Source organism: Eumetopias jubatus, unplaced genomic scaffold (genome assembly GCF_037043125.1).
Source record: "Eumetopias jubatus isolate StellerSeaLion01/CBP00866 unplaced genomic scaffold, mEumJub1_p1.0 scaffold_9, whole genome shotgun sequence".
In the NCBI taxonomy this organism is placed as follows: Eukaryota; Metazoa; Chordata; class Mammalia; order Carnivora; family Otariidae; genus Eumetopias; species Eumetopias jubatus.
The window spans coordinates 129,459,449-129,487,397 of NW_028274815.1; the positions used below are offsets into that span (position 1 = coordinate 129,459,449).

Here is a 27,949-nt window from a genome sequence, read left to right on the forward strand (position 1 = left end):
GGGGCAAGGCTGGCTGGGTAGGTGGTGGCCCTGCCTGAGGCTCAGAGAGGTCAAACGGTCAGGTCGGGGTGACCTCAGATGGCTAGGATTTGGACCAGGCCGGGGGAGGTGCCCCCAGATTGTGAATGGCTGGGGCATGGCAGCCAGGGCACAGGTCCTGGGGAGGGGAGACCACCGCTGTCGTCTGGGGTGCAGCTCGGGGACCCTGCAGCTGGCTGTCCACTCCCATCCCCCAGACCCTGGTGGGGGGCAATCCGGCCCACAGAGGGGCCTACTGACCCTACAAGCCACCAATTGGGCCCAAAAGACCTGATGGCTCTTCCTAGGATGGTCCCAAGGCCCAGACCTGGGGAGAATGACAGAGGTTGGTAATAATAGTATTGATAAGAGCCCATATTACAGACTCTTTCCTGTACTGTCTCATTTTACCCTCACATCACCTCATGAAGAGGTCACCCCATTGCCATCGCAGGTCCCCAAGGACCTGTGGGGTCTGCTTCCATCTCACTCCTACCAGCCAGATCCTTAAACACTCTATTCCAGCCACACTGGCCTCTTTGCTGTTCTGTCATCCCATCAAACTCATGCCACCCTCAGGACCTTTGCATCTGCTGTTCCCTCTGCCAATTCTTTCTCTAATCAGCACTCAGCTCAGATGTCACCTCCTCAGAGGTCTTCTCTGACCACACATCTAAAGTGGTTCCCTGCCCTTTCTCCTATCACATGAGCTCACTGTACTGTTTTTATTGCCCCAATCCAGTTGTTAAATTATCTTGAAAATCATTATTTCCTTACTCTGTGTCTCCCATGCCCAGAATGACAGCAGTGTGAGGGCAAGGGACTTTTCTGCTCTATCCTCTTCTGCACCCCCAGTGCCTGGCACAGAAGTAGCCCTCCCAATATGTGTTGAATGAACAAGTGCCAAAGAGACAGACATGTCCTCTCTCTGTGCCTCACTCGTGACTGGATGCGCCAATAAGTCTACCTTTTAGGAAAGATCTCATTTCATCCAGGCTGGACTCGAACACAGGATGGGTTGGGGGTGCTTCTGTAGCCCCCAAATCACTGCCTTTCTCTAGGGCAGGGCTGATGTTCCTGGAACCTCCTGCCCACTCTGGCCCAGGGAAGTCAGATGTCAGCTCAGCTCCCCCTCTCCACCCCATGCCTCTTGACAAGCCTACGTGGACTCTGAGCCAGTTTGTAGAACACAGACAAGGGGGCTCAGGCCAGATGTGGGGGGATGTCTGGGGCTGTGCAGGGGCCCTGACAGCCAGAGGTAGAACTGGAAACTCATTCCCAGCTGGCCTACTACGTCTGAGGCCAGAGCATGTGTGGGAGAGGCCTAAGATCAAGCTGATGAAACCAGAGCAGGAGCAGCTGGACTGGGTCTGTTCATTCATTCATTCATTCTTCATCAGGCATTGCCTCCCCCGTGCCCAGCACAGGGCCTGGCACAGCACATCCGTGTGTCTACTTAGCCATCCGTTCAGGCACTGTGGACTTTTAATGTGATGATGTGACATACATCTTCCTACCCCAGGGCCTTTGCTCTTGCTGTTTCTTTCACCTGGAACTGTCCACCCTGCCAGGTTCTGGGCACGGCAGGCCCTTCACACACTTGGTAGTCACCTGCTCAGAGGTATGTGCTTAATGCTTCAGAAATGACATTGTCTGTTGTCCATCTCCCCCATTTAAACATCAGCTCCACGAAGGCAGGGGCTCTTTGTTTTGTTCTGGGCTGTGTCCCCAGCAGAGTGGTCAGCACAGAGAAAGCACTTAGTAAATGCTTGTTGGATGAATGCTCTCCTGGGAAAGCTCAGGGATGGGGGTGGTACCTAAGCCAGAAGACGGGGTGACCTGCAAATTGGGGCCTGGAGGGAGCCTGGGGGAGGGGGCAGGTGTGGAAACAGAGGGACATGGTTGTATCTCAAAATGCCTTCCTCCAAGGCAGCATTAAAAGGTAGATCAGAGGTGGCAAGTGGTGATTAAAAGTTAAAAAAAAAAAAGCCTCTAATCCATTGCCATCGTAAAAATATGAGATGCTTTACTAAATCCTGATGTCTGGCTTCTCTCTTGAAAAATCAAAAGATGTGGCCATCCCGAGCCCATATTCCAGGGGCAAATAGGTCAAGTTTCCAGTTCGCAGCAGCCCCCATCAGGCCCTTGAGGCGTTTGGGTTTGTGATCCCCCCAGCCAGAGGCTGCAGGAGTGTGGCTAGGGTGCACCAGGGTAGAGCTACCTCCAGGTACGGGGGAGGAGGTTGCACACCCTCTCCTCGGGTTTCCTGCAGGGCCCCTTTTGCCAAATGCTCACATGCAGACGCCTGAGAGCCCAGCTCTCAGAAGTGGTTCCTCCCGGCCACATCTGTCCCTGGGGCCGGGCTGGGAACCGAGGTGTGGCCCAAAGCACCGGTGCAGCGGTCCGCAGCGCGCGGGCGCCCTCTGCTGGCCCATAGCGGGCGTGCAGGTCTGAGCCAGAACTGGGCACCAAGGGTCAGGAGACCTGGGAAATTTCTTTCTATTCTGTTCAGTAGCTAATGTTTCCTGAGGGTTTGCTGTGTGCTGAGGACCGTAAGAATCCCACTACACGTAAAACCTCTGGTAATCCTTAGAGCAACCCTGTGGAGTGGATACAGAGAGGTTAAGGAGCCGGCCCAGGGCCACACAGCGGGTGCACGGATGAGTTGGGGTTGGACCCCTGACTCCTGGCCCTGGCCCTGCACTGGGGTCCAGTGAAGATCTCGCCTCTGCTCACACATTTCCATCTACTCAACATTTACAAGCTTCACCTGGAAGGACCAAACTCAGCCGATCCCCCCCCCCCCACCGCCCTGCTGCCCTAGTTTTAGTGAGCTCATGGCAGAGGCAGGTGGAGGCGTCACAGGCCATCGAGACCCTCCCCTCCCCCAGCTTCTCACTGTCCGTGGCTGGAAAAGGCAGGCCCAGGTCCAGCTCTGAGGAGTCAATTCACGTGCTCATTTAATGCGTTCTAACTTCAGCACTGCTTTTTGGTATTGGGGGGCAGAGCAGGGAACACACCACATGAGGCACTCGCCTGCCTGAGATCCACTCCAGCGAGGGAAAGAGGAATAACTAAACCAATACAACAGATTGTTAGATATTAGTAACTGCCAAGAAAAACTCACAATCAGGTGATGTGGACAGAAAAGGGTGGGGGTTGGGAAGGCCTCTCTGGAGAGGACACACATGAGCTGCTGTCCTGGGGCTGGGGAGCCGGCCACACAGAGAAGAGTGAAGACCACTCCAGGCTGGGTTTGTGTGTGGAGACGGGGCACAGCTGAGAGCCCAGGACGCTGGCGGTGGCTTGGGCTGGGAAGGTAGTGGTGGATGGGAGAACTGGCTTCCAGAAGCAAGATGTTTCTTAGTGCACCCACTCATTGGCATGAGGTCTGTGCTTTTCCAAGCACCGCTGGGGGCAGGGCACATCAGAACACACAGCCCGTCACGCAGCAAGCTCTGGGTGGGGTCAGGAAGCCACTCTGAGGACCACGTGCCTGTCCCCTATTCATTTACGGGACTCAGACAGGTCTTGAGCAGGGACCGAAAAGGTCCCCAGCCGACCACAATGGAAGGGGTTTCCAATTTGAGCTACTCGTACCACAGGGCCCTTGATGGCTGGTGAGGGTGGCCACCCATCGGCCAACCCTGCCAAGTACACCAGACCTATTTATGCTTCAGATGCCCGTCTCAGACAGTGAGAACTCCTTTACGTAAAGCACTCGCACAAATCAGTAGGAAAAAGGAACAAAAACAGGACTTTTCAACTTGAGAAGACACACCCTCACGCATGAGAACGTGCACATGAAACTATGGGACAGCCGCTCAGCTCAGACTGGGGCAGGCAGGTGAGAACAGGCCCATGTCATGTAGCAGCTGAAGGCCTCACAGTACGATGAGAGAGACAGGGAGCGGGGAACCTGTCCCCCATTGTTGATGGAAAGGGGTGAGTTGATGCGTCTTTGGTAGACAGCTTGAAAATGACAGAAGGTGCCTGTGTCCATAGATGGAGAAGCCCACTCCCAGGGCTTGACTCCACAGATGTGCACCTGCACACGTGTGTGCGCGCACACACCAATGCATGCAGAACATCAGAGACCACCTCTGTGTCCATGAGGGCCGGGTCACCTGGGTGGGGGCAAGCTGTGTGCTGGGTGCTCAGCAGCTGTTCAGAACCGCACGCTGTTCCCTCGGTGCTGCTCCACGGCGACCTTGAGAGCCCGTTTGGGAGGAAAACATCCAAGGCAAGAGCGAAGTGGAGACCACCTTCCCAGTTACGCGAAACACAACGGTGGGAAGGAGAGATGGGGAGAGGGCGAGGGAGCATGGAATGGACCTGCACCTGCGTACTGGATCTCAGAGGGACCCACAGCCCGGGTGCTAGTCTGGAGAGGATGGGGTCAGAAGCGGGAGAGGACCTCACCTTCCATTCTATTCCCTTTCTACCGTGTGAAGTACTTCCTAGGTCCACGTATTCTCTTTCGTCAAGACAGAAATGGGAGCCTCCAGCTCAGGTGTGCAGATGAGTGTCTTTTGCAGGGGATGTGATGTGCTGTCCATCCTTTGCCACCAGCGTGGCCATCTCCTCTGCCCTTATCACAACTGACAATACAGTCTGCTTCTCACCAACCGGACATGTTCACATCTTATTATTTCTGGATTGGGACATTCCTTATCATCAGTAGGGTCTCTCTTAAGATTTTATTTGAGAGAGAGAGAGAGAGAGGGCGCATGTGCACGCACAAGCAAGGGGAGCAGCAGAGAGAGAGGGAGAAGCAGGCTCCCTGCTGAGCAAGGAGCCCGATGCAGGACTCGATCCCAGGACCCTGGCACTATAACCTGAGCCGAAGGCAGACGCTCAGCCGACTGAGCCACCCCGGCGCCCCAATCAGTAGGGTCTTACACTTATAACTGACAGCATTTTTTCTTGGTGGTACATAAAATAGTGGTACATCTCAGTGGACTGCATCTGACGCAGTGGAACCTGGGTCTGTCTCCCGTGGGTCCTGCAGTGACTCTGGTTTCTTAGAACCTTCCTCCGGAGTGCCACAGGTGGTGCTGCTCCTGCTCTGACCCATGGTATGTCCTGGGGGGCAAAGGCCACCATGATCACCATCTTGGGAGGGTCAAGGTGCAGCTGGTGACAGGGCCTTAGGGCCGAACAGCTCTCCCGTGGCCTGCCGGCTGTATCGGCACTTTGTTCTACGCACGGAATGAAAAGTTGGTCAGTTGACACACTAGTGTTGGGAGATCTCACATAAAAATCTGCATTGTCTGTCTTGCAATCAAAGAGCTGGCATTCACTGAGCCCACATCTCTAGCCCACATACCCATCCCGCGCCCCCCCCCCCACCCCACGCCTGCACGGCATCAGGTACACGCCCAAACTCCGTGTTCCGGTTCACAGTGAGACCGTGAACACACTTTGTGCTGTCTCGCGGCAGCTAGACCTTAGGCTCTCGCACTAAGACCTCCCCTCCTCCAAGGTCACCTCCAGGCAACGTGAGGCGGCTTGGACCAAAAGCAAAAGCAGGTAAAACTTCATGTTATCCCAAGAAAGCCTCCAAGGTACATCCAGTCACCACGTGTACAGGTCAGAGCTACGCAGTCTGTACAGCCTCCAGCCTGGCAGAGGGTGACTCGCAAGCTGGAAAGACGACCTGCTTTCACAAGCTGCCCTTCCTTCGAATTTCCTCCTCTGCTGAGTAAGGAAGGGGAATTCCCTAATGCTGTGCCCCGAGGCGGGTTCTGATGATGGACTAATACGGAGTAGGCACAAGCAAGGAAGGGGAACGTGTCCACTAGCTCCCTGGGAGCAGGGAGGGAGCACAAAAAGGCAAGGGGCCGAGCAGGGCGCCCGGACAGCCAGGGTGGGCAGGGCCGCGGCACGTGGAGTCTGTGCCATGGACTCAACACCATCACAAGGCACCAGTGCCAGTGCCGCCCCCACCCAGAAGGCTCCGGGAACCTTCCCAGCAGAGCTGAGACGAAGCTCAAGAGCCCTCATCTCGATATCAAAATCCAAGGTCATGGGGTAGTGGAGACCCAGCACGGTTTGCTGTTGGTGTATCAGAAGGGGTGCTTCCTCGCCCACTCAGATTACCCTGGAGACCTCCGTGCACCCCCACACCCTGCAGGTCTACACAGTGAGAAAGAACACAAGTATCTTCTCTCAAGAGCAAAGACCTGGCAGGCGCTGGGGACTGGAGGCGTGTGAGCTGAGGCTACCTGGTGAAGCAGTGCGCTTAGCCCCCGGATGAGCGCTTCTTCTGTACCCTAAATTGAGGCCCGACGACAGACATACCTGTAAACCCATCAGCGACAATGAGGGGCAAATCACATGACTGTGGGACATAAGCACAAATCAGACTCCATTATCACATGTCGCGCACTAAGAAGGTGAAAGGTGCACTCTAGCAGTTCAGATGGCTCTTCTCTCCGGAGGTCACGCAGCCCATGAGAGCTGCCACCTTTAGATTTAGCCCTGAATTTGCCTTGGGGTTTTCCAGGAGCATTTTGAAATAATTTTAGAACCTCCCCTGTCCCTTCCCTCCCTTGGGGGAGCTAAGGACCAAGGGCAAAGAACCCACAGCAGAAAGGCAGTAATTCACTCTGGAGGCCTCCTAGGGACCCATATGGCAGAAATTTGGGCAGTGCTTTCTGGAGGGTGGCCTGGTAGGAACAATCTGGCTCTACCCAGGCACCAGGTTCTGACATCTGAGCTGGCCCCAACAGCCACAAAAGAATGGGCCTGGCTCCTGCCACAGGACACCAAGGTCATGCCTGTTGGCGGTTGGGACCACAGCAGGAAGTTCAAATCCTGGATAAAAACAACCACAGACACGTTTCCACTCCATACACGGTAGGTAGCAAACTGTCAATTGTCAGGCAAAACTCTTGTCTCCAACACCAGAAATCCATGTGAAAGTCCTATATTTCCCTTCCCAACAGACTACTAAATCCAGCTGGTAAGTAGGTACTAGAGGGGACTTAATAGCTGGAGTCCCACAAAGCTACTTAAAGGAAAGACTCCCCCCCGCCACTCGGACATTTTCACCATAACCTTGTCAGACAGGGGTTGGCAAACTGTGGTCCATGGGCCAAATCTGGCCCACTGCCTGTCTGATGAAGAATGATTTCTACAGATGAACATTTACAACGGACTTGATAAATCATACAATGGATTTGATAAATCATACAACGGATTTGATAAATCAGGAATACTAACTTTAAATTCCAGTAAGCAAAATGTTATCCTCTAAAAAAAAAAGAATTCCATTTCTCTCATTAGTTGACCTGTAACATTAGAAAAGAACTATACTCAATTACTAGATTTTGAATTCCATCAATAAACAATTTTGTGGACATCTGTTTTCTCTCACTATGTAAGTATTTACACAGTACCTTTAATTTTGCCTCTTGGCTCACAAAGCCCAAGTATTTATTGACTTAGGCCCTTGGTGGAAGGAGGTTTGCCGACCCCTGATTTAGGACATCAATTTGAATCCCAAAGCATCTAAAACATCAAATTCTGTTCCTAAATTACATGCCAAGAGGAAGAAGGGCACAGCTTCTTAAATATTAACGCACACTTTTTTTTTTTTATTATATTAAAATCAGGCAATGGTCTGACAATAAAAAGGCTGCTTATGGAATACTGTTATGTTCAACTTTACTTACAGGATGTTAAATCCTTAGAACTAAGGTATCCCCCAGAAAAAGATTAATGGAAACATCGATTGTTTTCAGACTTGATAGTTGCTGCTTCAAAAGGTGGTTTTATACAAACACTAAATTAAAAAAAAAAAAAAAACTTTAGAACACAATGAATCGCTTTTATTTCGGTATGCATCCACATCTCAGCATTTAGTGGTCCTGAACAGAAAAGTGGAAAAATGCAGCAATTTGCCAGGAAGTCAAGCCCGCCAATTTCAGGGATCTGCTGTGCACACCGAGTTCTTTCTTAATCCCTGCTGAGGACCATGGGAAGCAGCAGCACCAAAACCAAAGTATGCACCGAATTCAAGGTTCTTTTTTGTTCCAGTTGTCAGATTCCAAACTAGACCCAAATGGATTGTTAAGATGACCACATGAGAACCCTGTTTAAAACTTCTTCAATTTTTAAAAGCCAAAGCAATTATAGGAAAAGAAAACAATTCATTCAGAGGGATCATGTGTGCTTACAAGTGTCTTCTGTGGCCTTTCTCCAAGTTTAACCACCAAGCACTTTGAGAGCTGGCAGGTCTGAGTACCCCTGGTGACTGTTCTTTTCACTTATCAAAACCTGAGCTAAAAAACCGCATCAGCTGACGATGACAGCAGAAGGTGGCAGGGCTGAGGACCCAATATTCATTCCCAGGCTGGTGGAGAGTGAGTAAATGTGGTTCCAAAACTAAATGAGGGAAGTCAGAGACTCTTTCCAACCTTACCTGATGGCTTCTGGCCAAAGCAAGGAAGTGTCGTGGACAGTGTTGGGTGGTAATGGTGCAAAAAGGGTCTTGAGGAGGAGGAAGGAAAAAGCAGCACCCCTCGATTAAGGTGGGGGAGAAAGTATAGGAAAGCCCTGAATTCCTCACCAAAGGCCAATTTCAGAGGGGAGCAGAGGGGGTTACAATCTATGCTTCGGCCAAGGGTGGTCATGGGAAGTGGAGAAAGGATGATGGCTTGGAGTGGGGAGGGCATCATTTAAGACTTAAAAAAAAGAAACCAGGGGTGCAGCTGGAGCACCCCCGCACACCCAGCAGTAGTCCCACAGGCTGCGACCTGAAACCTTCACACCTACTCTAGCAAGCCACCCCAAGCTGGAGGGCTGTTGCAGGGATAAAGGGAGGGAGGGAGCGGGGAGGGAAGGAGGGGAGGAGGCAGGGAGGCAGGGGGAGGAGAAGGGGAGAAGGCAGAGACCCCAGGCCATGTAATCAGCAGCAAGGTGATTGTGTGATGTGTCTTTTCACAGTTGAGTTAGATGTGCCCCACCAGTTATGATGGGAATCAATTTAAATATACTTTCCTGATCCCAGAAGTTCAACTATGTGGACAGTGGTTACACTTGACAGGATGATTTGTTATAGCACAACTTATATATTTCAAATGGACAAAAAATTAGTATCGTTTACAGTATCTTAAGATAAATTGCCTTTGAATGGGAGCTTCCTTTCCAGTACTTTGAGGTCTACAAGACGTATCTAGAAAATGTACTACTGTGGAAAATGACTGCTTAAATCGAATGGGGGGAGGGGGGAGGGCCTGTGGTTTCTCTTTTTGATTAATTGCTGTAACACTGTCCTTCAGGCGGCTGAGGGAGTTTCATGTTTTCTTTAGACATCATTAGGCGCCGGAGCTCTTGCAGGACAACTTTGATGCTATATGAATTCTGCCATTTTGCTAGCACTGATATGGCTCTTGGGTCCACCTACAAAAAGGCAAACAAAAAACTGTCAGGCTCTCAAACAAATGAATTGCTATGTGCTGGAGTAAAGCTGCAGATAGGAGTAAAATGCATTTTTCCAGTTGAACATGCCCATCACACAATGGTATCTGACATGCAGAAAATACCTGCGTGATCCCTCCCTTTGGTTAGTCTGTGTTTCCTGGTTTGTGTCCCAAACCCTCACCATTTGGGAGAAGGAAACTATGGATAAGTAAAGCCACCCTTAGAGAAATGGTCCTGGCACTTGGCAAGAGTCCAGCTGGCTCTAGAACAGTGACCTGCTCTCCTGGACAGGCTGCTATGGCTCAGGGTCCTTTCTCGACGCCACACCCAGGTGGTGGATGCTAACGGCACCCAGGGCAGTAAGGAGCAAAGGCGAGCAGTGGCCCAGACCCACGCTCTCGTGACAAGGACTTGCCTCTGAGTCACACTCTCTCAAGTTTGTGCAGCAATTACCAAAAGAAATCTCCCAAAGTGTGGGTCGAGTTCTGGGTTCAGGACTTTTGGTGGAACTCAGATGCAACATGAAACACTGAACACACAGCAACAAGGCTCATCTCTTTTTCGCTTTTCTTTCAAGTCTTCTGAATATCTCAAAACAAAGGCTTAGCTCACATGATGCTTAACGTGTAAAACCCTTCAACGCTCGCTGATCTCCCCTTTGAACAAGAAAGCAGGTCTCAAAGGCTCAAAGCCTTTGGCAAGAAACCTATGGAGGAAGAATTTATTAACATCACTTTGATTTTGTAGTATTTATTACTGCCACTACTGCCTTCTTATGACAAGTGAGATTGGTTTTCCATTTATGGTAATAAAAATAAATTTAAAAAGCAAGGCCATTAAAGGGGAAAAAACAGCATGTATCATAAGTAAGGCTCGAGAAGTACGAGTATGACCCTGGACAGGACTTTGCAGCTCTGTGCCGCAGGCTCCTCATCTCTGCCTCATGAGGGTGCATCATGAAGACAGAATGAGCTCCTATCTCAAGAGAGCCGCACAGTGTTGGCCCGGGGTGAGTGTGGCACGAACAATGATTTAAATATAGCTGGGGAACAGGCCCTCACCCCGAGTCTGCGTATGTTCATACTGTGGTATATTTCAGCATCAAGCAACCAAGAAATATATGGACTTAGGGCCACAGCGCCCCTGATGTTTAAGTACAAAGCATTTCTCAACCCAAAGGAACAAGTATGGGCAGGAAAAACAACTTACCACTCCATTAGAACTATTAACTCCATTCATATTAATTTTTGTTACAAATCTTACAAAGGGGGGTGCTTCTGGGTATTTAGGTCCACATTCTATTTTAAGGCTGTATATTCGGTTTTCATAAATTGTCTGGAAAAAAAGGTACAGAGATGTCAGGCAATTACAAACTATGAATTCAAAAAGGCAGATCTTTTGAAACCCCATTTATTCCTGCCTGCAGAACTGGTGCACGTGCTTCCTTTATACAGAGTCTACCTGTTACCTGTGAAGTCAGTAGTAACTAGTCCCCACACTAGTGTCTATGAACTCTTATCTCGGGGGAATACAAAGAAAATTTACAACAGTATCACTGAAGTTTCAAGTTAGTATTATTTAAGTCCAATCAGATGGGCTTGTTTGTACACTAATTTCTCTACTTTGCAGACCCCATCCTGTGCTCTGGGCAATGCTGCGTAAGAGGCATTCTTTACTCTGGGAAGCCACACTAAACGTTTACTCACACCAGGGTCATCAGCCAATGCATTCAATACCACCATGTGCAAAGCACAGAACAGGAGGCTCTTTGGAAGAACTTCAAAATGAAACACAAGTTAGGGGGTGCGGGTGCAGATGCGAGAGCCGCTTTCCCACTACCTCATTACTCTGTGGCTGTGTGCCGCACCCTCTCTCCCTGCAGGCTTTACATCGACCTGAGAGATTACAGGCATGTAGTGGGTGAGGTGGGCAGCCACGGATGCCAGGCCCGCAGAGGAAAAGACTGTCCTTCTTCAAACGTCAACCACGGCTCTGTAGAAAAAACTGGAAAGTCCAATTCCCCATGGCAGTGAACTTTTCCCTGTTAACTTCCACCCAATGAGCAGCAAAATGTGCTGTCAGTAGCAGGCTGTTCCATCTGCCTAGAGCGCCCTGCCTGCCCCCCCCTCCCGAACTACCGCACATTCATCAAGACGCAGTTCAAACATCACCTGCTCAAACGTCACCCAGTTCAGTCATCATACAGGTTAGTCCATAGCTTTCTGTCCTACATGAAGTGGCAATGTTATCATTTACATGTCTAAAGACCACCCTGAAAGGTGACGTGTCCCCATTAGGTTGGCCCCCTCGAAGGCAGAGGCCACTCCCCTCCAATGGGTCCCCGTCCAGGGCACCAGTGCTCCTGCCTTCCTCAGTGCTGCCTGCACAAGTAACCGCTCCTGTGTAAACAGCAACATCTAGCTGTCTTTGGGGGGAATCAATTACAGAAGATGTGATTTAAATCCTAGAAAACATTCCGTCTAAACGGTGGTCTAGCCCTAAGAAAAAAACTGGAACATATTTTAAGATTCAGAAGGCATTCATAATATACCCATAGAAACCTTTCACGTCCACTTAACAGGTACTCCAAACTGTGACAAACCTAAACTCAGTTCTGGATTTCCACCCGCCCTCAAGCCGCTCTTCCTCTCTTCCTTTATAAATGGCACCGCCACCTGGCAGTTAGTTAAAGCAAAACCTAGCAGCCAGCCACAATTCCCTTTTCTCTCACCCCCTCCCTTCTAATCAAAAGGTCTTAGCTTCCACCTCCAAGAGCGATCCCACACCCACCCACTTCCCTCTACCACACCCTTCGTCTCAATCACCTGTCTCTGCTCTTTCTTGCTTCCCCTGCAATCTGTTCTCCAAACAGCAGCCTGGCTGCTCTTTCAAAACCAAGAACTTGACCCCTCCAATGGCAGCTAGTGACCCGAGAAGGAAGCCCGTGTTCTTGGATCGGACCCTGCGCACCCCCGCCTTCCTCTTTTTCTTCTTCCTCTCCATCTAGCCCCAACTTCTCTCTACCTTGGGGCCCCGACACCAGCTGCTGTTCTGGGTACATCCTGCAGCTCTTTGGCTCAACAGCACCTTCTTCTCAGAAGTCCTCCTGACTCCCCATCTGAAGTCTTCTGTCAGACCTCCCTTGATAAACTAAGAACAAGGAGGGTGAGGGCCTCAACAGAACTGGTACTCAAATGTTCCTTGACTCGAATATTGCTCTTTGTAAGTTTATAAAATGAATAGCTTGCTGCAACTAAGGTGCTCCCTCAGAAGACAAAAATTCACTGCGTCAACATGACAAGAAGGAAGCAAACAGGGATTTATGGAAAATAGGATAAAAGGTCTACACTCAGCGCCTAGCACAGTCTCCATCAGCAACTATGCACTCGGCAGTATCTGTTGACTACCTGGATCCCAAGTTCATCTCTGGATGTCTGTCCTACATTCATACTCAATGGTTTTGTCACACAATTCAGATAGAGTTTCTTATATAAAATAGTCCCTGGGGGCATGGGCTTGTGGTTTCAAAATCAGTTAGGTCTTTTAAAAAATATTCGATATCACATTTTGGAGGTTCTGATGCACCAATGTATTCACTTGCCAGTATGTTTTGTGGCTTATCAGTCTCGAAAAAATTTCACTAATCATTCTATCTATTAACAACAGCATCAAAATGGCTAAGAAGGTGAGCAGCTTGGTAACAGGATTCTGATTATTACATATTTTAAATCTTATTACTTTCGACACTATGAAGTCTAATTTAAAAATGTGCATCCTATGACTAACTTCTTAGAAGGCAAAAAATACCAAACTTCTGACCATTGACGTTCAACTGGCAACTTCACTGGAACACAGTAAAAAATGCCTCAAGTCAAGTGAACATAGAGACACCTGAAGGATCATTAAAAAGTATAAAGCAAGACTTCTGTAGAAAACAGGTTCTGGTTTTCTTTTGTTTTGTTTACTAGTGTTCCAAGACCTGCTTTGTAAAAAGGTTTCACTGAAGAAAGGAATTATGCCTGGAGAAGAACTGTTAGAACATTCTGTCTATGAGGAACACTTCTCAAGATTCATTATCTGATCATGAAACACTTTCCACTTTATCGACATGGCTTGAGCTTCATGGGGCAATTTGGCAGTGCCTATCAAAATGTGGAACAGGCATGCTTAAACCAGCAAGACTATTTCTAGGAACTTCCTACAGGCAGACTTGTACTTATACACAAAAATGTGAAGCATTAAAAAAAAAAGTGAAGCATCGTCTGCAATAGCAAAAATAACTATGAACAATCTAAATGTCCACCTGCAAGGGACTGGCTGAACAAATACAGCATATTCCTAAAATTGGATCCTTTGTAGCCTTTTCAAAGGCTGAGGCCCAGACACACACATGGAAAGACTGCCAAGACATGCATGGGTCTTGGTACAGCCAGCCAGTTGGAGAATATGTGTAAGATATAAAAGCAGACAGACACCCCCCTCCAACTGAGGCTATGTTAATGTGCACACACGTTTCATCCACTAGACACTACAGGCCCGCAGCGTAAAGATGACAAACTTTTCCTGGGCCTAAAATATATATACGAGAATCCCAGCCGAATCATGATGAAAAATGTCAGATAAATTCCAATACAGACATTCTACAAAATACCTAACCAGTATGCCTCAAAATTGTCAAGGGCAACAAAACCAAGAAAAACCTGAAACTGTCACAGCCACGAGAAGCCCAGGATATGATAATAAAAATATAATGTAGTATCTCAGATAGGATTCTGGAATAGAAAATAGACACAAGGTAAAAACTAAGAACACCTGAATAAGACATGGACTTTAGTTAATAGTAATGCATCAATATGGGGCCACTGGTGGTAACAAATGTACTATCCCAATATAAGATGCTAACAACAGGGGAAACTGGGGGAGGGGTACACATGGAACTTTCCATACTATCCTTTTACTTTTTCTGTTAAGTCTAAAAGTATTGTGAAATAAATGATTCTTTAAAATGTAGGAGATATGAGAAAAGGAAAAGGTACTGGTTGCAAAAATGAGAAAATCACAAACTGTCAGTATATAAAAAGTTGACTCGGGTCAACCAGATGACCACTACTCAAGTGAAATCTTGAGCAGGCGTACTCAACTTATGTGCGCTGTCCAGGGTGGGCTTGTGCTGTGTGAGAACAAGGTGTGGGCCCTTCAAAGTGAGAAAGTCTATATGGCTCTGGATGAAGACAGGGAGGAAAATGCACAGGAAGAGCTGTGGAAGGAGATGGACTGGATGCTGCTCACAGTTCACCTGGAGAGCAGGGATATGGCAGTTAGGGATAAGCCAGGAAACAAGACACAGCACTAGGCATTTTAACACAGAATTTAACATAGGGAATTGGTTAAACAGGTGTCACTGGACTGAAAACACAAAAAGGGAACCTGAGCTAACACAGAGGTAACCTGCAGAAAACAGGTGGCACCCCTTGAGGCTGGGGGAACCAAGGGAATAAGCCAGTTTTTCAGACCTAGAGGCTCAGGGCCAGAGGTCTCTAGAGTTGAACTCAGACCTCTGAGGAGGGGGCGCCACAGGCCAGCTCTGGGAGTGCCCCCAAGAGCTGGAGGCTGCTACCCACTACTGATGCCGGGATGAAGGGCCATTACCAGAGTGGCGCAGAAAGAACAGGCAAACAAGCAGAAGCAAGTCCCTTCTCCTTGCCTCTCAGGCGCTCTCCTGTGTCTCTGACTGGAGGAACCTAACAGGGTGCCAGCTGGCAAAGGAAACCTGTAGTTTGCAGAGTCCCAGCCCCAGTATCCAAAAGCAGAGCTGAGGAAGTTGGGCTTGGAGCTTAAGTGGGCATCTGTGCACCCCTCCAGACAGTGACAAGACACAATTTTCCTCTGTACAGAGCCTCTCCCTCTTGCCACCACTCAGGGTATCCTGCTGAGTGAGCCATCAGACCAGTCTTCAGGCAACATTAACTATTCATTTCTCCAAGTCAATGCTAGTGCCACTTAGCATTCTAGGTTCTAGAATATTCTAGAACCTAAAGACTAAATTGTCCAGCTAACCACACAAACCCAATATAAAATATGCAGGAGAAAGGAAGCACTTATTCCTTCCTTCCCGTTTGCTTTCTGTTCCTGTCACGTCAGCCTGCAAGTGCCCCTCATCTAGGCCATGAGAGCTGCTCTGGTTTCCAGCGTCTTTCAGTGTCCCCAACATTGTCACTGCCTCCTGGGACCACTCCTCCCGGTGCTCGGTTCTGATGGCTGTGCCCCCCAAGTCCTCCCAGCCCCAGGGCTAAGCTGTTGTTCCCTGCAGTGTTATCTCTGTGGTCCCACAGTGTGCCTTCTCTACTTTTTCAGGCCAACACTAATTTGATCAACTTCCTGTATTAAATTCTCTCTGTTGAAATACCTAGCATGGTTTCTCTTTTCCTGACTAACACAAAGAGTTAAGGGGAACAAAGTGAACTTCTTACTTTACATACTCTGTATTGTTTGAGAATTTTTATGAGGATATATTCATGTATCAGACATGCCACATAAAGCTGTTTAAAAAGAGATCAATATGCACTGATATGGAAAGACATCCACCATCTGTTAACCATCTGTTAAGTGAAAAAAATGAAGTTGCAAAACATTATGCATAGCAAGGTCTCATTTTTATTAAAAAGGATATGTACTTATGTTTGTGTACCCAAAGCAAAAGCCGGTAGAAACACACTCATTCTGTGGGGAGTATAATGAAATGGGGGAAGGATTACCTTCCTTTTACCTCACACATTCCTGTAATTATGTTCTGTTCTCGAGCATGCATACAGTATTTTTAGATAAGTACGTGTATAAACACACACCCACGTTCTAACCCGCACCTAAAAACATTATCTTGGACAACCCCAGAGACACAGTGTTTCTCAACCACAGCAATTTCTGCCCACCCCCCTCTGGGTGGGGTGGGAATTAGGCAACATCTGGAGACATTAATGGCTGTCACAACTGGGGGAGGGAGGTGCTACTGGTATCTGGTGAGCAGAGACCAGGGATGCTGCTAATCCCACAATGCACAGCACAGCCCCACAACAAAGAATGATCCAGCTCGAGCTGTCCATAGCGCTGAAGCTGAGAAAATGCTCTGTAACCTGGCTATTCTTAGCGCCTCTGGGGTCAGAGTAGAAATAATCCACATCTAATGCTGTGGACAACTGGACATTTGCCAGAATTCTGCAAAGGGCACTTGGATGAGAAACTTCCTTTTAGGTTTGGAGAACTTGCTTTCTTAAAAAAAAAAAAAAAAATCAAAATAGCTAACACACATATAATTAAAGCAACTCAGAGTACAAAAAGGTATGTGGTAAAAAAAATCAATCTCCTTTCCACCCTGGTCCCAGCTAGCTAGATCCCTTTTTAAGAAGGCAACCACTGTCACCAACTTCTTTCATGTTCCCCACAAAGTACTGTAAACACAAAGAAGCACAAGTATATGTATGACTTCTTCCGCTGCCCCCCACTCCTCCCCACCCCAGTGGCAGCATATCCTATACTGCTTTGTACCTTTTTTCACTTAAATATCATGGAAATCATTCCATTTCAGGACACATTATATCTGTCTCTCTTTTCAACAGCTAAACAGTACATACTATGGTCTACTGGAAGACTCTGCGGTGGTTTCCAATATTCTGCGACTACTGAAAACACTGCATTCAGTAACTGTACATACAGGCCTTTGGGTAACACATTAAAAAAAGCTGAGTAAATTCCTAGAATTGCTGGATCACTTTTTTTATTAATAATTTTTTATTGTTATGTTAATCACCATACATTACATCATTAGTTTTTGATGTAGTGTTCCATGATTCATTGTTTGTGCATAACACCCAGTGCTCCACGCAGAACATGCCCTCTTTAATACCCATCACCAGGCTAACCCATCCCCCCACCCTCCTCCGCTCTAGAACCCTCAGTTTGTTTTTCAGAGTCCATCGTCTCTCATGGTTCGTCTCCCCCTCCGACTTACTCCCCTTCATTCTTCCCCTCCTGCTATCTTCTTCTTTTTTTTTTCTTAACATATGTTGCATTATTTGTTTCAGAAGTACAGATCCGTGATTCATCAGTCTTGTACAATTCACAGTGCTCACCATAGCACATACCCTCCCCAATGTCTATCACCCAGCCACCCCATCCCTCCCACCCCCCACCACTCCAGCAACCCTCAGTTTGTTTCCTGAGATTAAGAATTCCTCATATCAGTGAGGTCATATGATACATGTCTTTCTCTGACTGACTTATTTCACTCAGCATAACACCCTCCAGTTCCATCCACGTCGTTGCAAATGGCAAGATCTCATCCCTTTTGATGGCTGCATAATATTCCCTTGTGATATATACCACATCTTCTTTACGAATTCATCTGCCGATGGACATCTTGGCTCTTTCCACAGTTTGGCTATTGTGGACACTGCTGCTATAAACATTGGGGTGCACGTACCCCTTCAGATCCCTACATTTGTATCTTTGTGGTAAATATCCAGTAGCGCAATTGCTGGATCGTACGGTAGCTCTATTTTCAACTGTTTGAGGAACCTCCATACTGTTTTCCAGAGTGGTTGCACCAGCTTGCATTCCCACCAACAGTGTAGGAGGGTTCCCCTTTCTCCACATCCCCGCCAACATCTGTCGTTTCCTGACTTGTTAATTTTAGCCATTCTGACGGGTGTGAGGTGGTATCTCATTGAGGTTTTGATTTGGATTTCCCTGGCTGGATCACTTTTGATGGAGGATTTTGAGTTATACAGTCACAAAGATACAACAGGCAGATGGGTTACTTAAGTGCTCTATTTAGATACTTTAATAATTACACTGATATTCCAGAGGCCCAGCATATGCCTTGTATGTTAGTCATAAAGCAGACTGGTCACAGGAAGCACCTAGAAGCAGACAGTTTTCTTCTTTGCTTTTAACCTTGGGGAGCCAGGGCAAGCATAACTATAGGGGTAAAAAAAAAACAGTCAGTGACAAGCATTGGCGAGGGTGTGGAGAAGCAGAAACCCTCATGTACTGCTGGTGGAAACATAAACTGGTGTAGCCGCTTGGGAAAACAGTCTGACCATTATTTAAAATGTTAAACATAAAGTTACCATATGATCCAGACGGTTCAACTCCTAGGTATACACCTAAGAGAAATGAAAACTTACGTCCATACAAAAACCTGTACACAAATATTCATAGCAGCATTATTCATAATAGGCAAAAAAAATGGAAAAAATCCAAATGTCTATCAGCTAGTTAATGGATAAAGAAAATATGGTCTATCTACACAACGGAATATTATTCAGCCATAAAAAGGAATGAACTACTGGTAAGTGCTAGAACATGTATGAACCTTGAAAACAGTAAAAGCCACTACAAAAGACCACATGCTGTGTGATTCCATTTATATGAAATGTCCAGAACAGACAAATTCATAGGGACAGAGTAAATGAGTGGTTGTCAAAGGTGAGGGAGGGAGGTGGGGAACAGATTGGGAGCGAATGCCAATGGGGAAGAAAGTTTCTCTCTGGGGTAATGAAAATGTTCTGAAATTGGTGACAGTTGCACAATTCTGAATATAAAAACCACCGAACGGTACACTTTACAAGTGTATTCTACAGTAAGTGGATTCTACAATATGTGAATTACATCTCAGTAGAGCTACCATATTCATATATATATATATATATATATGAATGTGTGGAAAGCACCTTGCATACGGTAGCCACTCATTATAAGGGAGGCCCCTGTGGAAAGAGTTAAAATGAAACCCAAGATAATCCAAGGTGTTGTAGGTAGAACAAAATATTTCCAATGGAATTTGGTGGTTCACTTTGTTTGTTCATTTGTCGAAGTGTATAATTCAGTGGTATTTAGTGTATTCGCAATGTTGTACACTAGTTCATTCTTAATTTGTTAGAACATGAAAATCAGTCTGCTAATGAACAAATCTATTGAACAACTACCCCAGGCTGAGTCATTTCCAGGTGCTCTGGTGAGTTAGGAGGAGGGAAGAATGGTTCTCATCCTCAAGAAACTGGAACCATTCTTAGGCAGAGAAGAAATGCAGTGAAGGAAGTCAACACCACACAGTGGACTTCCAGAGATGGCAAGAAATGATCTCCACGAAGAAACAAGCTTTCTAGATCAAGTTTTCCCCAGCATTTAGTAGATCCAGAAATCCTGGTTTTCAGAGTTTTTTTTTTTAAAAGATAAATGAATAAAAACAGTAAACTGAGTATTTTTCTTTAACCCAAAAAACAAAACCATGGGATCAAAGATGACTCAAGAGGTAATGTTAAATGGCAAAGCCAGTCATTCACCAGAGTGTTTACGACGGTCCAAGATGAACAGCAGATTTTCCTAACACTTAATGAGCATGACCTTCTTCCTTGTTTCAGTCGGGGCCACATCCCACATGTCTTTCTACTTCCCACAGAGCTGGTGCAGAGCCTGTGCACGCAGTGAAAAGAATGCATGGCCACCATCATCTTCGAGCACAAGCGCACACAGGAAAGGTCCTGCTACATTCAGGCAGAATCTTCCATTGCCTGAAACAAGTGTCACATCACGGGAATCTATTTCCTTACTCCTACCTCATATTACTACTAACACTCCGGCTAATTCTATAACGGGAACAAATGAAATCTCAAAATCTAAACAGAAGGGAGATAATGTAGCACAGGGTTAGGAGCACAGGTTCTGGAGTCAGAACCCCCTTGGGAATTATCAGCTCTGTGACTTTGGGCAAGTAACTTTACTTCTCTGAATCTGTTTCCTCACCTGTAAAATGGGATGGGATGACACAGTAGTAGCCCCTAACAACAGGTTCTTGTGAGAATTCAATGACATTTCTTGGGGGTTTTACTATGTACATATGTACTGGCATTATGAAGCCTGGGAACTCTCACAAATCACGAAGCTCTAAAAGAGAGGTCAATTTTCTCATCCCCATTGTCCTCTGTCTTCTATGCAAAAGCCTCTGGGTCTCACAGTGCCTGCAAGAGACCAGGGCCAACCAGACAGGCAATCGCCTTTGCTGAACAGCCCGATTAATTAGGATGTGGGTGCATGGCAGACCCGGGAAACCGTGAATGAAAACCACAACCATGAAGGCTTTCCAAAGTTCATTTGGACGCTGTCTTCAGAACATTGCCTGTATCTGGAGACTTATTATTTGATAAGCCCAAGAGTTTGTTCTAAAGTACACATGGGGGTGCAATGACCTCACACCTCCCTGTCTACACTGCCATGTAAATTCACACTATGAGTCTAAACAGGTTTTTGCTTACCATGTAGAGGGATTAAACAGCATCAGAGGAGGTTCAAATATATAAACTGAAACTGGTCAAAAAAGAATAGCCACATTTCAGAAAATATACCATTGGTGAGTTTTTTCCGTGATAAGGCTAATATTTCTTAAAAGGAGGCACAGTGAATTTAAGACATTGACATTTATAGCCGTAGCTCGACGCTTACTCTTGGAGGCCCAATTATCATCCCTGTCCATCTTGTAAGTGTCATGTCTTCGTCATCTTCTAGACCCCAGCTAACTGTGCCATCTCCTACTCCTTTCTGGCCTTCTTCCAGTTCTTCCAACAGTCGAAAATTGCGAGGGACTTTTACTCCTAAAATAAATGGAAAGAAATTCAAGATACTAGCAACTCCAGGGGAACCTGTAAGGCTAGATCTGGCTGCTTGTTATTACTATGTGGAAATAAAGATGCTAACATGCAAAAAAATGGCTGAAAGTCGTCGTCCCTCAAACTTGCTTACAGAGCTTCCAGTACCGACCAGTGCGCCCACAAGGAAGGGCCATGTGGTTTTATTTCCGGTGAAGTGACCACTGAATCAAGTCTAGAAAGACTACTCCCCCCACCCTGGCCCCACAGCTTTGATAAACTTCATCAAGAGTTTACGTGTCAAAATGCTGATCAGTTTGGGTCCATAACAGATGAAAACCACCAATATCGGTATCATGAGTAGTAAGTGCCTTGGAAGAGAAGAGGCTACTGCTTTTGTTTCATTCTTATTACGTATTTCTGAGGCTAAGGGTGCGTGCATTTGTTGGAATGACACTCAAACTGCCTCAGGAGGAGAGCCAGCCGCCATGCCACATGAAATAAAAATGGTATCCTCTTGATCAGCTAAGAGTCAACTGAAGGCGCCAAGGATAAAATTTTCAATTAGTCAAGCCACAGTTTCTCTCTTATGAAAAAGCCGAAAGAGGGCGCTCATTCTCTGATTTACTTGTTTCCAAAAAATCCCAAAGCCTGGCAAGTAGCTCATGGAAGAAATCACACAAACACATCTCACAGGTTCAAGCTACTATACCTGAGTTCAGATTGAGGCCTGAGCCATTTCTGGGTGTTTTCCAGAACAGAACCGAAGCATTGGGGCCAGGTGGGGGATGAGGCTGTGGGAGGGCAGGGAGAGCAATTTCGTCCTGTGCTTGGGCACCAAGCAACTCTCCCAGGGGTGCGCGCCCAACCAATCCCACCTGCGTCTCCCCTCCTCCACCTCCCTGCCTGGCATTTGAACAATTACCTCTGGGAAAAAAACCTCAAGTTCAGACAAATTATGAGCACTTTTTTGTCTTGAATGCTGAGCCTCCAACTGGCCAGACTCCCTGAGGCGAGCAGCACTTACCACGTAGCCGTGGAGAAAAACCCACTGGAGGGGCTCCAGACTCGGAGGTGCTCCCAGTTCATCTCACTGTTTCCCAAGGTGGGACTCCTGCTACTGTACATTCAACTGGAGTAAATACCTGAGCATCTGCTATAGGTCGGGCGCTTTTCTAGGCAATGAGGAATAAGCAGTGAACAAAACAAAAATGCCTGCCCTCGTGGAGCTTACATTCTAATGGGAAACATATAATCACAAAACAAAAATACAAATTATATAGGATGACAGCTGGTGGAGTTTTGGAGCAGGAGTAGGGGGAGGAGCTACAATTTTAAATGGGGGTGATCAAGGAAAGCCTTACTGCGAGTAGGTGTCATGAAGTAAAGACCTGACATGAAGGAACATGACCTATGCACAGCTGAGGGGAGAGTCTTCCAACGAAGAAACAGCAAGTGCTAAGACCCCCTAAGACTTTGCCAGGAATGTCAAAGAACAGCAAGATCCCAATTCAGCTAGAAGCGGGTCAGTGAGATGGAAGAGCAGTGGATGGTTAAGGACTCCAACTATTACTGACCTGAGAAGACACTGGAGTTGTGAACAGAGGAGTGACGGGATCTGACTTGCTTTTTTAAATAGATCCCTCTGACGGCTGTGTACAGACTCCAGTGAAGGGAGCTATGGCCTATTGTAATAACCCTGGCAAAAGAAAACATGGCTTGGACCAGTGAAGGTGGTGAAAAATAGTACAATTTCAGATATCTGGGAGGTATACACTGGTAAGATTTGCTGCCAGACTGCCTGAGAAGCACAAAAGAGTAGTAGTTAACTACTCTGGCTTCCAGGCTTTGGTCTGAGCAAGTGGAAGGGTGGAGCTGCTAGTGGTACATTAGAGAATTTTAGGTGGCAATAAGTGAACACTTCACTTTATAGTTCTGTATTCATTTTTAAGAATAATTTAAGGCAAGTAATACTATACTAACTTCCCATGTACAATGATGGTAAAAAATTTCCTTTTACCATAAACGTAAGCAAAAGAGTCGGTTGATTGAAGATAAGAGTAAACGACAAAGACAGTACTTTAAAGGAAACAGAATAAACTGGAAAGCATACTTGAATGGCTCATTTGTAAAACACTGGCATTTTTTACAAGATTTTATTTATCTATTTGAGAGAGAGAGATCACGAGCAGGGGGAAAGGCAGAAGGAGAAGCAGACTCCCCATTGAGCAGGGAGCCCGACACGGGACTTGATCCCAGGACGCTGGGGTCATGACCTGAGCGGAAGGCAGACACTTAACCAACTGAGCCCCCCAGGCGCCCAAAGACTGGCATTTTTAATCTAAATAGTCAACTGGATTATTCAGCTATCCTGGATTGTGTTCTCTAGCAAACACAAAACTAAAGGATGTTTGTGATGTTATAAGCAAAATGCCAGACAATACAATGTCTTTTGTCCAGAGAGTTAAATCTGAATCTTAGTAATCCTAACTAATTTGCCTGGGCAGCAGAGCAGGGAGGGGGCTCACTGTGTAGAACTACTGCTGTTACTACTGCTTAATGTGTAAGCCTGCACGAACGAAAATGAATACCAAAGGAACACAGAATCATACGGAGAGGAAGACTGATAAATATCACAGATGGTGTAATACGCTGAATTGTGTCCTTGTAAATTCATATGTTGAAGCCCTAACTGCTAGCACCTCAGAACACGACAGTATTTGGAAATAAGGCCTTTAAAGGCGTGATTAAATTAAAATGAGTTCATCAGGGCACCTGGCTGGCCCATAACGTAGGGCATGTGACTCTTGATCTTGGGGTTGTGATTTCAAGCTCCATGTTGGAGGTGGTTTACTTAAACACACACACACACACACACACACACACACAAATAAAATCTTTTAAAAAATATAAATAAAAGGGGCTCCTGAGTGGCTCAGTCAGTTGAGTGTCTGACTCTTGATTTTGGCTGAGGTCATGATCTTGGGAGTCGTGGGATCGAGCTCTATGTGGGGCTCCTCGCTGGGCGGGGAGCTTGCTTGGGATTCTCCCTCTACCCTCCTCCCCACCCCGCCCGTGTGCATGCTTTCTAAAAAAAACCCAACAATACACACACACACATATATAAGTGAAAAATAAAATGAGTCCATTAGGATGAGCCCTAATCCAATTTGACTGGTGTCCTTATAAGAGGAAATTTAGACACACAAAGAAACAACAGGGATGCACGAGTGCATGGAGAAAGACTGCGTAAGGACACAGGGGGAGGGCAGTCCTCTGCAAGCCAAGGAGAGAGGCTTCAGAAGAAATAAACCTGTTGACACCTTGAGCTTGGACTTCTAGCCTCCAGAGCCGTAAGCAAATAAATTCCTGTGTGTGTGTGGTACTGTTACAGCAGCCCTAGGAAACTAACACAGATGCTAGGTGACATTTTAAAAGAAGCTTAACAAAGTTGAAAAGGTTAGAGACCAAGACAGTAACAGCGGTTATCTCCAGGTGCAAGGATTATGGGTGATTCCAACCCCTTTCCTGTATTTTCTTTTTTAAATCATTTTATTTTTTTCATCATGGTAAGTGTACTCTAATCCCCATCCCCTACCTTTTCTGTATTTTTCTGATTTCTTTTACATGATCTCAGTATTTGCAAAACAGAACACTTAGGAACTATGCCAACTATACTCTAGACAAGGTCCTACGTCTGGGCTTTCACATTTGCTGTTCCCTTTGCCTGGGACACTCTTCCCCCAGATACCCATCAAGCTCCCTTACCTTCTCAGGGCCTCACTCATATGAGTAGGAATCTCACTTAATGGTTTTCCCTAAGTGACTAATTTTAAGTAAGTGATCCATGTTTTTTAATATTGTTAAAACTTGTTCAAGACAAATGCACAATGGCAAAGTACAACGGTTGCCACAGCTAAGCCCTTCATTACTGAATGGAAGCTATGTGTGTGACCTCTATTTGAAGTTGCTCTTTTTGGAAAGATGAAAAATGTGCCTTCTTGTGTCAGGTATTTAAATCAGGCTGGATTAACTATTTCTGATATGACTATTTCTCTTGTAAATTTTAGCAAAACTTTGTGGCTGGAAACACTACCTCTTCATTAACAACCAGATCTGATTAGGGAATCCTAATCCAAAGATCACAAGCTCATTGTATTAGTTTCAAATAGTGAATTCAAGTTTTATATATGTATATATATATTTTTTAAGATTTTGTATTTATTTGACAGAGAGAGAGAGACAGCGAGAGCAGGAATACAAGCAGAGGGGGTGGGAGAGGGAGAAGCAGGCTTCCCACTGAGCAGGGAGCCCGACACAGGGCTCGATCCCAGGACCCTGGGATCATGACCTGAGCCGAAGGTAGATGCTTAACAACTGAGCCACCAAGGTGCCCCTCAAGTTATATTTTTCTGATGTTTGATTTCTACTTGTGAAATGGGGAAAAATATCCTATTATTTAATCCTATACTTCCAACAGACATTTCTATTGGATTAGACATTCAGTTAAAGCCCATGTACACAAGTGAACCCCCAAGAAATAAAGAATCAGTTCAACTTATTTTAGGTTAGCATTTGGAACAGTCAAAGAGCATCACACAGGACAAAGCAGTGTACAGTTCTTGCAGTACTGACATTATAGGATCATTCAATTTGATTCAAGTTATAAAACAGGATTCAGAAACAGTTTAAGGCGCGCCTGGGTGGCTCAGTTGGTTAAGCATCCAACTCTTGATCTCAGCTCAGGTCTTGATCTCAGGGTCGTGAGTTCAAGCCCTGTGTTGGGCCCCACGCTGGGCGTGGAGCCTGTTTAAAAAAATAAAAAACTTAGGATTGGCTAATGTCTATTAGGTAGTCAAAAAATATTCTAAGCGGGAGTTGGAACATATATATAAATATCAGAATAACTATACCATATATTGATGAATTACAATAAGCATTCATTCCATTTGAACAGCAGTTCTCAAGTTTTTTGGTCTTAAGACCCCTTTATACTCTCTTAAAAATTACTGAAGACTTCAAAGAGACTTTGTCTACGTGGGTTACAGCTATTGATATCTGCCAAATCAGAAATCAAAACTGAGAAATTTAAAAATATTTAATTCATTTAAAACTAACTACAACAAATCATCACCTGTTGAGATAAATAACATATCTTATGAGGTAACTAGTTTCCAAAGAAAAGAAAATTCGTGAGAAGAGTAGGATGGCTTTACAAATTTTCTTTAATGTCTGGCTTAAAATAGGGAGTGTTAAGAACTGAGGTGAGCTGGAGAAATACATGTCCTTTTCAAAGGGGACAGTCACTCCTTTGGTCTAACCAAGTATCTGTGGGTCAAGTTCTGCTTATGGACCACCACTGTACATGTGGGGACACCTAACTGTTCTCAAGAATCTCTTTGATCCCTAACATCCTAGATTCACCTCAGAAAGTATTTAAAACCCTTTGTTCTGTCAAAAGGGTAAGTAAAGACTGATAAACACTGTGCTAATCTGGCATTGGGTGGTTAAGTACTCTGTTAACCTTTATTTAGCTAAACATTGAAGAGTTTAAGTCCACAAACTCAATAGCTTTAAAAGGGAACCGTCACTTGGAATTCATATTTACTAAGACATAAACTTTTATTTTTACTCAAAAACTGACTAAAAGCAGAGTCTGGAGAATAATAACAGCTAGCAGAGGTCAGGGAATTATAAAATTATAGCGTGATTCATTTAGTTTTTTTTCTGATATTTACACAAAAGTGGCTAGTTAGCACCTAGTTAACTGGTTTACTGAACTCTCTTTGGTAAGGCACCATTCTGGGGTACACCATGTTTAATGTGTGTAAAACTCTCACTCCACACTTCCAAGCAAAAAATCCACATATTTCAGGACTGCAATTTAAAAAAGTTTGCTAGGAGGGATGCCTGGGTAGTGAGTCGGTTAAGCGTCTGCCTTTGGCTCAGGTTGTAATCCCAGGATCCTGGGATTGAGTCCCCGCTTCCTTCCTTCCGGCGCCCTGCTCAGCGGGGAGCCTGCTTCTCTCTCTCCCTCTGCTTGTTCTCTCTTTGAAATAAATAAGTAAAATCTTTGAAAAAAAAAAAATGTTTGCTAGGCTTTTTACCTGCTTGTCAAAATTTCCCTACACATAAATTTGTCAGTAACATATACGTACACAACTTCTTTCTGTGCAATAATACCTAACACTTATCCAATACCATGCTAGACCTTTGAGGGGCTGTGAAAGAAAAACAGGAGTCTCCCAACTGGGGTATAAAGTCTCACTATGAAAACAAGATACAGGGGCGCCTGGGGGGCTTAGGCGTTAAGCATCTGCCTTCGGCTCAGGTCATGATCCTAGGGTCCTGGGATCGAGCCCCGCATCGGGCTCCCTGCTCGGCGGGAAGCCTGCTTCTCCCTCTCCCACTCCCCCTGCTTGTGTTCCCTCTCTCGCTGTGTCTCTGTCAAATAAATAAATAAGATCTTAAAAAAAAAAAAAAAAGAAAAGAAAAGATACACACACACAACGCTCAACAGAACAGAACAGTATCAAAACTGGATGAGAGAAACATAACCTATCACAGGACAATGTTTCTTAACCTTTGTGAGGGTCCTAGACCCCTCTGAATTTGATGAAAGCTAAAGAGGTGGAGCCATGCTACCAAGAGGAACAGGACTTTAATCCCAGGGTCACTAGGCAGGAGCCGCAGAAGGCTCCAAGTAGGATGAGAGATAAGGTGACTCTCCTGAATAATGTTCAGGGTGGGCTGGGAAGGATGAGAGGCCAGGTTAGGGATATGCAACCATCAATGTCTCAGGATGCAAAGCCAGAAGCATTTGCTTAGAGCAAGTATTGTGGCAGAACATCTTATCAAGGGGC

General features: G+C 46.0%; 1 protein-coding gene across 1 annotated transcript in view; it reads right to left on the bottom strand.

Annotated features, from left to right (window-relative positions):
* Positions 1-7,831: 7,831 nt before the first annotated feature.
* Positions 7,832-27,949, bottom strand: part of UBE2V1 (ubiquitin conjugating enzyme E2 V1) — a 31,823-nt gene continuing 11,705 nt past the window's right edge. The window contains exons 2-4 of the mRNA XM_028125198.1: positions 20,944-21,092; positions 10,657-10,782; positions 7,832-9,426 (exon numbers count right to left, since the gene is read on the bottom strand). Of these exons, the coding sequence (XP_027980999.1) occupies positions 9,280-9,426; positions 10,657-10,782; positions 20,944-21,092 (422 nt within the window). The 3' untranslated portion in view covers positions 7,832-9,279. The remainder of the gene's footprint in view (positions 9,427-10,656; positions 10,783-20,943; positions 21,093-27,949) is intronic.